The sequence below is a fragment of the Pongo abelii genome, chromosome 5, assembly GCF_028885655.2.
Source record: "Pongo abelii isolate AG06213 chromosome 5, NHGRI_mPonAbe1-v2.0_pri, whole genome shotgun sequence".
Classification (NCBI taxonomy): domain Eukaryota; kingdom Metazoa; phylum Chordata; class Mammalia; order Primates; family Hominidae; genus Pongo; species Pongo abelii.
The window spans coordinates 102,775,519-102,791,117 of NC_071990.2; the positions used below are offsets into that span (position 1 = coordinate 102,775,519).

A 15,599-nucleotide genomic window follows, 5' to 3' on the forward strand; every position below is an offset into this window, starting at 1 on the left:
TTTCTGTCTTCTAAGAAAAGCAATAATTCTGATGATGAGTTTCATGATTAACTGTTACCTCTTTTCTTCTTTTTCAATGTTTTCAGGAAGAGCCCTATGTCCTTTTTAAGAAGTCTGACAAACCTCTCTATGGTAATGATCGATTTGAAGGCTATTGCATTGATCTCCTCAGAGAGTTATCTACAATCCTTGGCTTTACATATGAAATTAGACTTGTGGAAGATGGGAAATATGGAGCCCAGGATGATGCCAATGGACAATGGAATGGAATGGTTCGTGAACTAATTGATCATGTAAGTCCCTTCCCTCATTATTTATTAGTTTGTTATGTTGCTACAAGATTTACTCTTTTTTCTTGATGTATATGAGTAATAACTACAAAGAGCAGTGATATATTTCAAGCATGTATTTCCTTCAATAATTTTATTTAAGCTAGATAGTATTTGTCACTAAATATAAAGAATCTAAGAGGGATATATAGCCCTATATATGTAAACAGATTAAATTTTCCACAGAAACTGAGAGATAGAACATTATCTCTCTTGATTATCACATTTCAAAGAGATACTTCCCAGGTCCTTGAGAAAGGCTTTCCTGGGCCGTAAAGTTGGCAAGAGGCTTAATTAGCTTTTAAAGGAGTTATATACATTTTTAAACAGAGGGAGAAATGACCTATAACTATGAGTTTTTAAAGCAAGTATTCTAAGAAAAAGGGGTGAGGAGGGGTGTTTCTTTCCCTATTTTCAGTTGGAAGAATCAGGCCTTTTTTTATAATTAGAATTTAGTATTTAATTAGTATTTAGTATTTTTAATTAGCTCTTGCAATTGCAAGTCTTTGTTATTTTAGAAATAACATGTTTGTCACCTGCTTATTCTCCATCCCTCCTTCTTAAGAGGACCTTAAACATACAGGGTTTGGCATGATCTTTCAAATTCGTTATGATCTAAACAAGATGGTTCTTGGTGGTACAATATGAAGATGCAACTTCAGATAGACATCTTAACTTTAAAAAGTATAATTTATAAATTTAGACGAGGAGACTTTGTTTCTTACAAAGGGTTGCAGCATGCAGGGTGTCCATTCAGACAAGTTGGGAAGCATAGTCTCTGGTTGGAAGCCAAAAACAGACACTTCGAGGGAGGGGCAAAAGGAACAGGATTTTATGCTAAGCAGGGTGGCTGAATATATATATATATATATTTTCCCCAATGGGCTATAGGAGAAGTCATGAATATTTATGAAAGGAAAAACTTGTGCATGAACATGAACATGCCTCTCCATGGATCCCATTTACAAAAATGGTGGCATTAGCATGGTCTGAGGGTGGAGTTTTCAGCCCTATGGCATCAAAAAGTGAAGCACAGGACATGAAAATCCTTACTAAGCATTCTCTAAAGATGGCTAGAGCCATTCAGTGGTCGTGGTCTAACAGGCAAAAAAAGGAAAGGCAGCATCAAGGTTGGTTGATATCACTGGTGAAGTCTTTGAAAAGGGCCGTTTTCTGTTTTCAGTGGTGAAGTCTTCTGAAAGGGCTGTCTTCTTTAGGGAAGAAAGTCTAAAGGCAGTTAGTGAGGAGGTTGGTGTATAATGAGGCCTCCTGTCATGGCTGAGAATACAGTTTTCAAGGTTACTCTGGGGTTCCCTGGGCAGGGAAGAGGTCCATTCAGTTGTTTGAGGGGCTTTGGATTTATTTTTATTTCTCAGATATTAGGAGAAAGTGAATTTCTGAGGCATTAGGTATCGTTAGTCCTTGAAAAAAGACCTTTTCCCTGAAAACATCATCCGCTCTTCTCCGCTTGCCCATACTCAGTAGGGCTCCATAAAATAGTGTGCTCGTGAGCACTTGGTAAGGCAAAGGTGAGTTCAAATCCTAATTCTTCAACTATGCAGTTGCATGCCTTGAGAACACTGCCTTAAACACTTTGAAACTTAACTTTCTGAAACATAAGATAGAGATAAGTTATATCATTTTAATAATTAGGAATGAAATATAGGAATTTTCTAATGCAGTGTCTGACATATAGTAGATAATCAATAAATAGAGATGTAACCAATAAGCCCAAACTTAGTGTCTTCTTACTTGTTCTGTCTTCTACTATAGTATTTATGAGTGTTTGTGTTGAGGGCTAAAACATAAAACATTTAGACGGTATTACAATGAGAAATCTGTAGGAACTATAGCACTACTATTATTAAATTTGAATTTAATCATAGTCAATGAGGTCAGTATTAAGTTTTAGTAGTGAAGTTTATTAACTGGATCCTTTGCTGTCACAAATATACCAGTGCTTTCCTACCTAAATGACCTATATGTTGTGAATGGCAGTTTTATATTAATATTAATTAAACATAGAGAAGCATTAGTAGAGAGTCAAATTCACTGTTAGATCAGCAATAGGCAAGATAAAGAAAAACAAAACAAATAATATTTAGGGTACCAACAAAGCAGGGACACCCTTATTTTTTTTTTGAAAATTACTCTTAATATTTAAAAAAAACTCAAAGTAGTCATTATAGATAAAATCAAAACATTTTTGGGCCTTCTTATACTTATAGTTTGATATTTTGTCAAATTTGAATTACACATATAGGGGACAAAGCTCTTGACCCCCTAAAGTTTTGCTGAAAGTCACTGATAATGAGGCTAATTAATTAATAAGAGAAAATACATACAAATTTATTTAACTTGTATATACAGGACCCTTCAGAATGAAAACTCAACTTCCCAAAGAAGTACAGAAGCTTGTATTACTATCTTGAGGTTACAACGAGAATGGGGGCTTGGATCCTGGTAATAGTTTATGAGAAGGCAAAGAGAATAAATTTTATGGAGGGGAAATAAATGATTACTACGGAACAGAAATTAAGTTGTAAACAGTTTCCTTTTTTTAGAACTTAAATGATGCTTGAAGACAATGATTATCTTGAAAAAGGGTCTGTTCAGATGTGGTTAGATTTTTCGTTTTCTTTCCTAAAATGGATAATGAGATTACAGGGAGGGAAACAAGAACTCTTGTTCTCCTAGGTGGGTAAATTCTGTCTTTTTGTAGATAGGAAAAAAAGTATCTTCTAGTGATCATTGATCCCCAAGAGTTTTTAACTTAAAATACTCATTATACTAGGAAGCCATATTTTGGGGTGAAATATTTTGATTTCCTTCACATGTAAGACTGAAAGTGAAGAGATTTATTTTCTTTCTTAAATCTTTGAAGATCTTAATCCAGCATTTCTCAAATACATTTTATTCTCCTTATATTTATATATTTTTAAGAGATGGAATCTTTCTGTTACTTAGGCTAGAGTCCAGTGGCATAATCATAGTTCACTGCAGCCCTGAACCCCTTGGCTCAAGCAGTCCTCCTGCGTCAGCCTTGTGGGTAGACACGCTAACATCCCTAGCTAATTATTTATTATTATTATTATTATTATTATTGTTATTTTAGATATGTGGTCTTGCTATGTTGCTCATGCTAGTCTCAAACTTCTGGACTCCGTGGATCCTCCTGCCTTAGCCTCTGGAGTAACTGGGATTATAGACATGAGCCACTGTGCCTGGCTTGAAGTACACTTGAAAAAATCAATTTTGTGGAAACTCATAGTTTGATATATTTTAAAATGTTAATAATATATGTCCTACTACAGAAAAAATGCAGAAGTAAACAATCTATTTTGTTTTTCCTTTATATACTAATAATCTACTCTTTCAGTCCTAACAGATTTTCCACTGGGCTGATCATCTTTTGAGTTTTTATGATGATTGATGATTGATAACTTGAAATTTTTTGGTTAGCTATAAAAAGTTGATAACTTTTGAAAGTTTCAAACTGATTTGAATCTAAATTAGGATGCTATTTTATCATATCAGTTTGCTGCATTCATAATCTTCTGTATTGTACTGTATATTTGGTATAATTTATCTGCTTCAAATATACTGAAAATAACTAGGAGACATAAATAATAATAGTACAGAAAATGTACAGCATTCAATGATATTTATTGAAAGAATGACACAAATATTTCACAATGTTCCACAACAAACATGAAACTCAAGCACCATGCTCTTTTGAGAATATGGCCACATATATTCCAAATGCTTTTATTGTTATGTTGCCTTCCAAAATCCCCAGTGAAAGTGTCTGTTCAAGGGCCAAGAAAACAGGGCGATACCTTCTTCTTGAAATTGAAGCATCGTAACCTTTTGTATACTATTTTATAAAATATTTTATCACATTTTTCATTCTTAAAAGCAAGCTTAGCTATTGAGCCTGACATAGTAGAGATGACTACACAGAAACTTGCTAATGCAACCATTTTATTAAGTTGGGTATACATTTTACTTGTAGCTTTGGGTTGTGTTTTTGTTATAGCTAATAACTCATTTGTGGGCTCATGAGACAACTGTGATAAGCATGTTATTCTTAAAGCCAACTAGAATTATTCATTAGCATAAGGGAAAACACCTAAACTGCAATAAGCTACCACAACATATTATTATGGGACTGCTTAAAGTGACAAGGGCAGTAAAATTACTTTCAAATCTCTGGTGATGTTTGCCTTGGCATTGGAAAACCTCAGAGATTTATGCTTGTAGACATCCATATATAAGCTAATAAAGTAATGCGCAAAGTATCTGTAGGGGCAGGTTGAAAATAAATCTCAGATCTGTCCCATCTTTAGTTTTTCACCCGCCCATGTAGCTCATACGTTTGCCATTTTATTATGTCTCTATTATATACTTCCTGCCTTTAATATCATCTCCAGGAATGCATATATACATTTTAGTCAGATTTTCATTTAATCAGCAATGTTATCTCAAAGCTTTCTCACTGAAATCATTGCAGAGATACTGAAAGATTACAGTATATAATTTCAAGTACTCATGTTGGCCTTTAATTTCTTTTTCATTGTCCCCTGACACCTGATGGTTTGCACAGTCCTCACCTCTTTCCTCTTGTCAACTGTTTAATGTCCATCCCCAGAGTTCTCTGTTGGAGCTCTACTCCAAAAAGCTTTTTGTGCCATTTTATTCTTCTAAAAAGCCTACTTTCTTCAACACATGTAGAACTACTACTTCTGGCACTTAATCACAGACATTCCTTATTACTTGAAATTCTTTGTCCTTTCATCTTTCACACAGACTAATCCCAGCTGGAGGCAAAATTTCAGAATATCCTTAAGCCAGTGTTCTGCTGGTGAATCTCTGACCTACTGTCATAATGCTGATAAAATGTGTGAGGGAATACCGAGTACTCACATTCAACAGATCTACAGTTACTTCTTAACTGTGCAAATTTGGGCACCCTCTCTCTAACTTTTCTCTTTCTCTTACTCTCCTGTGTAGCTTTGGGAAAGTTCTTTACTCTGTCTTGAGTGACTTCTATCATTTATACAATGGGAATAATGATACTCACTTCATTGAGTGACGATGTGGATTAAATGTTAATATCTGAGAATAGAGCAGGACTACAGCCTTCTTTAACTTAGTTAAATACATCAGTGAGACAGCAGAGATTGGGTATATTTGGAGGAGACACAACAGAAGGAAAAACATAATGACAGGAAGCAGGAAAAATTTAAATGCTTGAGGACAGTGATGCAGATCCCTCTGTAGATACTAGGCCCCTCATGCTTCAGTGTATGAAAAGCTCCTGGCACTGATGGATAATCTCATGCCTATAAATACAGATTTTTCCTTTTTAAAACCTGATCCCTAGTCAAAAAACTCCCACTTAACCTGGGTTGCAACTAAAGAAACAGCATACAAACAGTTCTAAGACTGAGCTACTTAATGGGTTTTCAAATCAGATTTGAGAAGTAAACTCTAATTTGGGACATGAATGCATTGCATAGGCCTTAATGTGCTGAGTGGCAAATAGGAAATACTCAAGAAAAGTACTTATTATTATTAGTAGTAGTAGTATTAAAATTATTATTACGGTTAATGTATCCAAAAGGGTGCCAATGTTTTTGAATGTTGCTATATTTTGTCTATTCAACCCCATGAGCTAGTTTACATGATTACTGTTGAACCATGATTATATTTAAAACGAATAATTGACTAAATGTGTGCTATAATGTTATCAGAGAAAAGGGGCATTTAAAAACAGATTTTTAAAGCCACATTATTCATTCCTTTACCCCATTAGAATTGTGTAGACTATGAGAAGTTATCTAAATAGTAACATTTAAAGTTTAGCTCTTTTATAAGTGCCAAACATCTTTAGAACTTCTTTGTCTTTAAAGAGATTAGTGTTTTAATATAATTAACCATTTGATGTAGGTAAAAGAGTGCATTGAGCTATAAATGCTTACTTTTTAAATTATGGTCATTTTTGTAGCTTCAAATGTTGAAATTTTAGAAGTAAACAAAACTTGATCATTTGACAGGTTTTCTTAAAAAACCAGAATGAGAAAGAAATTCTGTTTCAGCTTAGAAAACAACTATAGTCAAATGAGAAGTCTGTTGGAATCTAATTCAGTATTTTACATTATTTTTAAGAAGATCCACGATGCCACAGATTTCCAGCTGTCTGAATGCTTCCCAGCATGCTGCCTTGGCATTGCAATTGGTATTTAATATTATCAAGCCTTTTACGATTCATAAATGAGCCTTGGAGGACCTCACTACACTTTGCTTTTGCCTCCTGATTGCTCTTTTATTATATGTTGGAAAGGAAATCAAATATTTGCTTTTCAGGGAACTTAAAAAGCCTCCAGGTATTATCACAAAAATGGAAACACTAAATGAAAAGCAGTTTATTCGAAATAGGAATTGACTTGCACAGCCATAGCTTTAAATTCTGACAACACATTGTTTAATTTTGCATCCTAGTTGAGGCACTGTAGTACTTCTTGTGAAAATAAACAAAAAGGCTAGGCGTGGTGACTCACACCTGTAATCCCAGCACTTTGGGTGGCCAAGGTGGGCAGATCACCTGAGGTTAGGAGTTCAAGACCAGCCTGGCCAACATGGTGAAACCCCATCTCTACTAAAAATACAAAAAAGTTAGCCAGGCGTGCTGGTGCACTCCTGTAATCCCAGCTATTTGGGAGGCTGAGGCACAAGAATCGCTTGAACCTGGGAGGCAGAGGTTGCAATGAGCTAAGATCACGCCACTAAACTCCAGCCTGAGCAACACAGTGAGACCCCATCTCAAAAAAAAAGAAAAAAAAAAAAAAGAAAGAAATACAAATAACAACAAAAAAAAATTACAACCAACAACAACAAATAAAAACTGTTGGGGAGTAGAAATACTATTATTATTGTATTTTTAAAATGTTGGCAAAAACAACTAAAATCAGAAGTACAAATTTATAATTTCCTATGACCCCAAAGTGACAACTATTAACATATTTGTTAACTTTGCTTCAAGTGTCTCTTTTAATGTAAAAGTTATATTACAGATAATGTTGAAGTGCCTTCCTCACCATAATTTTTCTTGATTTAGTATTTTCCACATCAATCATAAAATATAAAACTACATTTTCCTCATCCCTCTCCAGGTGTAACCAAAGTTGTTCAATAGTACCATGTAACAGGATTATATCATTTTTATTTAGTCTTCTACTGATAAACATTCAAAATGCTATAATTGAATATGCACATCTTATCTTCCATAGCACCTATGCAAAAGCTTTTCCATGATATATGCTTATTTCATATGGCATGCCTATAGCAAAACATCTCATGTACCCCATAAATACGTGAAATGTATGAACAAGGAATTGTTGATCATAGTTCATGTATTTTCTTTCCAATTTTGTTAGCGACCTCATCTGAAAAAAAAATTTCATTAGATATTAAAAAGATTTTTCTCCAAAATATTTTTGGAGAAAATTTACATTCACATTCACATTTCTACCAATAGTTTATAAGAATTTCTATTCCTCTGCAAAATCATTGGTACTTGAGATTAGACATTTAGACTACACTATTAGAGTACATTAGACTATTTGAATTTGGTCAAATAGTCTGGGGACAAATAGAATCAAACTGCTTTAATTTTCAGATACTCATAACTAGCCATTCTTTTTCTCCATATTTATAGGCTTTTTAATTTCCCCTTCTTTGAATTCCCCATTTACTTCATTCCTTCTTATTAATGCATAGTAATTTATTATATTTTCTGAATGCCTATAATGCAAATATGTTCCCCAGCTAAGACTTTATCTCTTAATTTCATTGTGTGTGTGTGTGCATGTGTGTGAATGTATGTGTGTGTGTGTGTGTTTTCATATAGAAGTTTTAAAGTTTTAGTTTGTCACATTTAGTCATTTTTTAAATGGCCTGTGATGTTTGTGATTTGTTGGAAAAATTCTTTTTTAACTGAAGCTTAAAAAGATATTTTCCTATTTTTTAATATTCTTAATGTTTTTGTTTCTCAAATTTGGTTCTTTCATCCACTTGTTGTTTGTTTATTAAGTCCATACTGATTGAACCTCAACTTAAGTGAAAGCCTGAATTCCTTTTACGCCCTTTCTGAAGCAGTACACCCCCAACACACCAAATTCTGCTACAACATGTATGCCAGTAATTTTCTCTTCTTTGTAAAAAAGCAACTTGAAAAGCAAGTAATTTTTGCTTTTAAAGAGGCATTCTGTGATTATAATCTCAGATGATGGAGACATCAGGAATTATGAAAAGTATATAACATTTTTTAAAAGGGCTAATATAGTTATTTTTAAACTTTTTTCTCAACGTGAATTTAAACAGTGAGCTGTTGAAGATATAAACAAACAGGTTCAGTGTCAAGGATATTTTGAAATTTAATCCAGAAACATGGGCTTTCACAGATCAATGTAATTCTGATTTATGCTATACTAGATCATGATTCATTAGAAATTATCCCAGGATAGAGCCTCAACTACCATTTATTGAATGTATACTCTGAGAAACACAATGTAACCACAGCAGTAATATTAGTTCTCAAATATAATGACTATATTTTATTAAAAAAAGGTATGTTAAGTGTTTAATTTTTCTTTCAGTACTAATATAATAATGTCTTCTCTCCTCATGCAGTTCCACAATTAATATTATGTTTAGAAATATTTATATATATTTTTAAATTTAAATTTTTTTTGCTGTGATGTATTCTGAGAATACTTAAAAGAAATTGTTTCCCTAATAACTATCTTCTGCTAATTTGCTATTAATTGCAAAATTATAGCAAAAACCAGAGCTAAGGATTATTTTATTTGGCAATTGTATCATGAATTATTGAATAAATATCCCCAATATACACTACTAAGTTCCTCCAAATATGACTTCTGAACTTAAGCTACTTAAAATGTCTGTAAAAAATGTTTTGGACATAAATATTCCCAGAAAAAACATAGCACAGTCATAACTTGAAGATTGAGAGAAAGTAAAATACTAAATTGACATTATAGAGACCTCTATAAATGGAGACGTCTGTACACTCCTATCCATCCTATTAATAATTTTGCCCCTACAAAACTGGAAGCAACTAATTTGTTATGCAGTACAGAGCATTGAAACTTTTTCTTAATGTAGTCAGGAAATGCTTCTTAAGAAAAAAAGGCTTCAATATCTTCTTAAACAAAGAAAAACAGTTTGGAGTAGAAGAGGCGTGAAATTGGGAATTACATCGCTCAAACAAAATGTATGTAAAAATGAAAATAGAAATATAAATTAAGGGCAAGGAAATTCTGTGAGGAAGCATGTCCAAAATCTAGGATTATTTAAAGTCAATAATAAAAATTTTGTATGTAATTTAAATAGTAAATTTACAATGACACTATTGAAGCAGTGGGCCGAAAAATTTGTTTATCTGTGGTATATGGAACATCTGTGTGTTATTAAATAATAAATACTGATTTGCATCTATTATTACCATAACAGCAGAATAAATGTAACTGAAAACAGATATAAAAAAGTGGCTTTTTTAAAGGTGACATTTTCTTTAGAGCATAGAGCAAATCTAAACAGAAAGACAAAAAAGCCCCACAAAACTTAAAAAAATTAAAAAAAGGAATATCATAGGATGAAATTTATTAATGCTATAGAAATTTGTTCAGTGTGACTGGATTTTCCTTTCACATTAAATTGCATAAAGTTTCTTTTCAAAGTAAATTTGAGTAATAGAAATTTCAGAAAAAAATTGCTCAAATAAGATATTCTTCATGATACTCCCATGTGGAAAAAAATTCAATATTACTCATTTAGCATTTTTGTGCCATTCACATTGTTAGGTACTGAGAAACATATAAACCCTAGGTGAGATGAACATTAAATACATTTTATATACTTTAGGTAGTACAACAATAGAGATATTCTGAAAATATTTTGGGAAACATGAGGGGGTATATCTAATTTTGTCCGGAGGGGAAAGGGTCAGGGAAGTCTTTAAGCTTGAATTATGAAAAAAAAGACAGATGCTTTTTCAAATACACTATTTTTAGTGCTGCATTTCATTTAATTGCAGCACGTATTCTACCTGAGGGATGTTATCTTACGTAACACCACACATGACCAAAACGGTGTACTTGGTCAGGTTTATTTAAATATTTTGAAAGCCAATTCAATTTAAAATGAACGGGTATGATTCAGACAATTTGTGGAGGGAGAATTAACATAAAGAATGTTTCCACATCTTTTCTCCTAAGAAGAAAATAGATCTAGTTTTCTCAATTAAGAAGAATTTATTGAAAATGTATTGGTATGCTAATATGTAATTACACTAACATTAACCACTGTTGTTTTGTGCCAAAATCATGTGCCTTCATCCATATAATTTCCTGATCACATCTAATTGCATTTTAAGGTTTTGTGGCTCTTCTAGGAAATTCAGTTTGCAAAATATATGGCCACTGAACTGGAGTTTATTTTTTACATATTTTATTATGATAGTCATCTGATCAAGTGTTTTGTATTTTTTAAACATTATCCAATTTGGATCATTGAAAATCAGAAGTAATGTCTGTGGGACCATTATAGAGCAAATAGTCTCACTGTCCAATGTGCACAAAACACTGGCTTTTGGGGAAAAAAAGGGCTTTATTTGCCTTTTTTCAAATAGGCTAGTAGTCAGCAAGGAGACAGCAGTGGATTCAAATCTGTCTCCTCAATTTAGGGACCCTTTGCTTCCGAAAGAGTTTCAGTATTCAGGTTCCAGTCATGTCCCAGTCTGTCTTATTGGTATAGAGGGGAAGATTGGTTTTGGGTGAGATCAAAGCTTTATCTATTGTGCATGCCTAGGCTATGTGACCTGCAGATTTTGGTTTTATTTTATCTGAAAGGTAACTCAACATTTTGTTACCAACTAAACAGGCCCAACTTGGGCTAGTCCAGTAGGTACAGGACTTATTCAAGTATAAATTCAATTATGAATTTATGTGACAATATTTAGTTTAATATTAAACAGCATTAAACTATCTTTTATGTCCTTGTATTTTCACTTCCATGAAAATGAGTGATTTTGATACCTTGTAATCTACTAAACTCTCTTTGTTCACTGTAGATTAATTTGCTTTTACCAAAATTTAGATTTAAAATATTCTAATTTTACTCTGTGGCTTTCAATACATACATCATTAAGGTCCTTTCCTAGTTAGAATATAAGCTGTGGGAGGGCAGTAACTATACCACTGGGACTTAGCATGATGCTTAATACATAGTAGAAAATGAGTGTTTGTTAAATGCATGAATCCTGTTTTTCCATCCAGGCCAGTTTGTCTAATTCAATGTATAAAACTACTTATAATCAGGAATATGCCACAAATGGATTCTCCCAAGCATTATATTCTATTGATGTGCATGTTTTGTTTCCTTTGTGTAGGTGTCAATGTTTTGTTTGAGGCAGGAATGATTTGATTTTCTTGGTATCTTTCATAGCACTTGCCACAATGCTTTACACATAGTCAAGATGGTCAATAAATGTCTACCAAATAAATGGGTAGATATAAATTATCCACCTACCCTTTTTTTCTTTCCACACTAAAGGAGTGCAATTAACTTTACATTGTACATGTGATTACTTGAAACCATAGCTATAATATTATCACACTTTCCTTCAGAAAAAAAAAATTGGGTAAAGTTGGTAAACTTATTAACAAAGTTTTGAAGTAGAGAAATATGTCATAGCTATCGAATAATAGATAAAGGCATTCTGAAACACATGATATTTAAAACATAGACTCATAAAAAGTTATTTTCAAGTATTTCTTAAGCAGATACTGTCAGATATATTGGACAATGAGATAATTTGAGAGCACGTGTTCTGAAAAACAGGGTAAGACACTTGGACAAAGAACTTTTATCTTTAAATCCTCCAAAATAAACATACACAAAAATCAGAATTTTTACCAATTATATTGGCGTACTTCAAATGAGATTTGATTACCTATACACACTATCAAAAATAGCATTTTTGTCAGGCAGGAGCAGAATGCAAATAGAGTACACACTGTAATAAAAGTATAATCAATATAAAAGTAAAGATTTTAGCATCAGCATGTTAAGAAAAAGTCATCCTGGGCAACACATGGTTTATCTTTTAAACATCTTAATAAAATCTTTTTGGATGGATCATTTCTAGAATGTATTACATGTATTTACTCTTTGAAACAGCAGGACAGTGAGCATAAACCAAACTCTAGATGAAAATTTCATATCTGTTTTGATGCTTTCATAATCATTCTATTTATGTATTTATTTTTTTTAAAAGTATTTCATGAAGTGTCTTCTTTTTCTAACTTATTTTAAATTCAGGGGTTACATGTGCAGATTTGTTAGATGGCTATGTTGTGTGATGCTGAAGTTTGGAGTGTGCATGATCCCATAACCCCGATAGTTAGCATCACACACAGTGGGTAGTTTTTCAACATTTGCCCCCTTTGCCCCAACTCTAGTAGTCCCCAATGTCTATTGTACTCATCTTTATTTCCATGTGTACCCAATGTTTAGCTCCCATTATAAGTGAGAACGTCTAATATTTGGTTTTCTTTTTTGGCCATTAGTTTGTTTAGGATAATGGCCTGCATCTGTGCACTTGTTGCCACAAAAGGCATGATTTTGTCCTTTTTTATGGCTACATAGTATTCCATAGTGTATATGTACCACATTTTCTTTATCCAATCCATTGTTGATGAGCACTTGGGTTGATTCCTTGTCTTTGCTATTGTGAATAGCTCTGCGATGAACATACAGGTGAATGTATCTCTTTGGTAGAACAATTTATTTTCCTTTGGGTATAAATCCAAAGGATTTGGTGAGTCAAATGATAGTTCAACTCAGTTCTTTGAGAAATCTCTAAAATGCTCTTCACAGCAGCTGGACTAACTGACATTCCCACCAACAGTTTATAAGTGTTCCTTTTTCTTCACAGCCTTGCCAATATCAGTTATTTTTTTTTGTTGACTTTTTAACAATGGCCATTGTGACTGGTGTGAGATGGTATCTCATTGCGGTTTTCATAATAATTGTATACTTCACATTGCAATCACCCAGGAATATAAAATTCATGTCTATCCAATTTCTTATTCATGGTTTGACCTTGAAATGTGGCAAACATTAACCCAATAACCATTTACTGTATTAGTCCATTCTCACAATGCTATAAAGAACTGTCTGAGACTAGGTGATTTATGAAGAAAAGAAGTTTAATTGACTCACAGTTCCATATGGCTGGGGAGGCATCAGGAGACTTACAATCCTAGTGGAGGGGAAGCAAACATGTCCTTCTTCACATGGCAGCAGCAAGGAAAAATGCTGAGCAAAGCAGGGAAAAGTCCCTTATAAAACCATCAGATCATGAGAACTCACTCACTATCACGAGAATAGCATGAGGGTAACCACCCCCATGATTGAATTACCTACCATCTGGTCCCACTCACCGAACATGGGCATTATAGGAACCACAATTCAAGATTAGGTTTGGGTGGGGACACAGCCAAACCATATTACCATCACTTTTATTCTTTCACCTCTTTGTAGGTTCAAATGAGCACTCATCAATAATTCCCACTTCCCATCCCCTCTGAATAGCATGTACTCACCTCACATTGTATCTCATCTTCTTCATCTTATTTCCTATTATCATTTACTTACTCCATAATTCCTCACATACATTATATTTGTTTTCTACACAAATATTAAATAGTTTAAGTAATTTTATGTCTGTTTTCAATGAGAATTTAAATCCTTTGAAAGTCAGAATTTTAAAAGATAGGTTGATAATAATCTGATTTATGAGCCGAGCTTTATGAACTGAGGAAAACATTGAATATATTTAAAGCAGGGTTCACTGCTTAGCAGAGCTGCAAGTGACAGTGATACCATAGTGAAGATTTCTTGATTCTGGTTCTGAATCTTAGTTATATAGGTCCCCAGTGCTTATTATGCATTTATTTAGGAAGTATTGAGATTGTTAAACACAAGTGATTTTTAAACTGGACATTAATTTTTTTTTATTATACATTAAGTTCTAGGGTACATGTGCACAACATGCAGGTTTGTTACATATGTATACATGTGCCATGTTGGTGTGCTGCACCCATTAACTCATCATTTACATTAGGTATATCTCCTAATGCTATCCCTCTCCCTCCCCTAACCCCACAACAGGCCCCGGTGTGTGATGTTCCCCTTCCTGTTTCCAAGTGTTCTCATTGTTCAATTCCCACCTATGAATGAGAAAATGTGGTGTTTGGTTTTTTGTCCTTGTAATAGTTTGCTGAGAACGATGGTTTCCAGCTTCATCCATGTCCCTACAAAGGACATGAACTCATCCTTTTTTATGGCTGCATAGTATTCCATGGTGTGTACGTGCCACATTATCTTAATCCAGTCTATCATTGATGGACATTTGGGTTGGTTCCAAGTCTTTGCTATTGTGAATAGTGCCGCAATAAACATACATGTGCATGTGTCTTTATAGCAGCATGATTTATAATCCTTTGGGTATGTACCCAGTAATGCGATGACTGGGTCAAATGGTATTTCTAGTTCTAGATCCTTGAGGAATCGCCACACTGTCTTCCACAATGGTTGAACTAGTTCACAGTCCCACCAACAGTGTAAAAGTGTTCCTATTTCTCCACATCCTCTCCAGCACCTGTTGTTTCGTGTCTTTTTAATGATTGCCATTCTAACTGGTGTGAGATGGTGTCTCATTGTGGTTTTGATTCACATTTCTCTGATGGCCAGTCATGATGAGCATTTTTTCATGTGTCTGTTGGCTGCATAAATGTCTTCTTTTGAGAAGTGTCTGTTCATATCCTTCGCCCACTTTTTGATGGGGTTGTTTGATTTTTTCTTGTAAATTTGTTTGAATTCATTGTAGATTCTGGATATTAGCCGTTTGTCAGATGAGTTGATTGCAAAAATTTTCTCCCATTCTAAAGGTTGCCTGTTCACTCTGATGGTAGTTTCTTTTGCTGTGCAGAAGCTGTTTAGTTTAATTAGATCCCATTTGTCAATTTTGGCTTCTGTTACCATTGCTTTTGGTGTTTTAGACATGAAGTCCTTGCCCATGCCTATGTCCTGAATGGTATTGCCTAGGTTTTCTTCTAGGGTTTTTATGGTTTTAGGTCTAACATTTAAGTCTTTAATCCATCTCGAATTAATTTTTGTATA

At 33.7% G+C, this 15,599-nt stretch overlaps 1 protein-coding gene across 7 annotated transcripts in view; it reads left to right on the top strand.

The window, feature by feature from the left end:
* Positions 1 to 15,599, top strand: part of GRIK2 (glutamate ionotropic receptor kainate type subunit 2) — a 1,201,011-nt gene that overhangs the window by 987,732 nt on the left and 197,680 nt on the right. For all 7 annotated transcript variants that reach the window (XM_054557912.2, XM_063724917.1, XM_063724918.1 and 4 more), the window contains one exon: positions 87 to 293. In XM_054557912.2, coding sequence (XP_054413887.1) covers positions 87 to 293 — 207 coding nt within the window. The remainder of the gene's footprint in view (positions 1 to 86; positions 294 to 15,599) is intronic.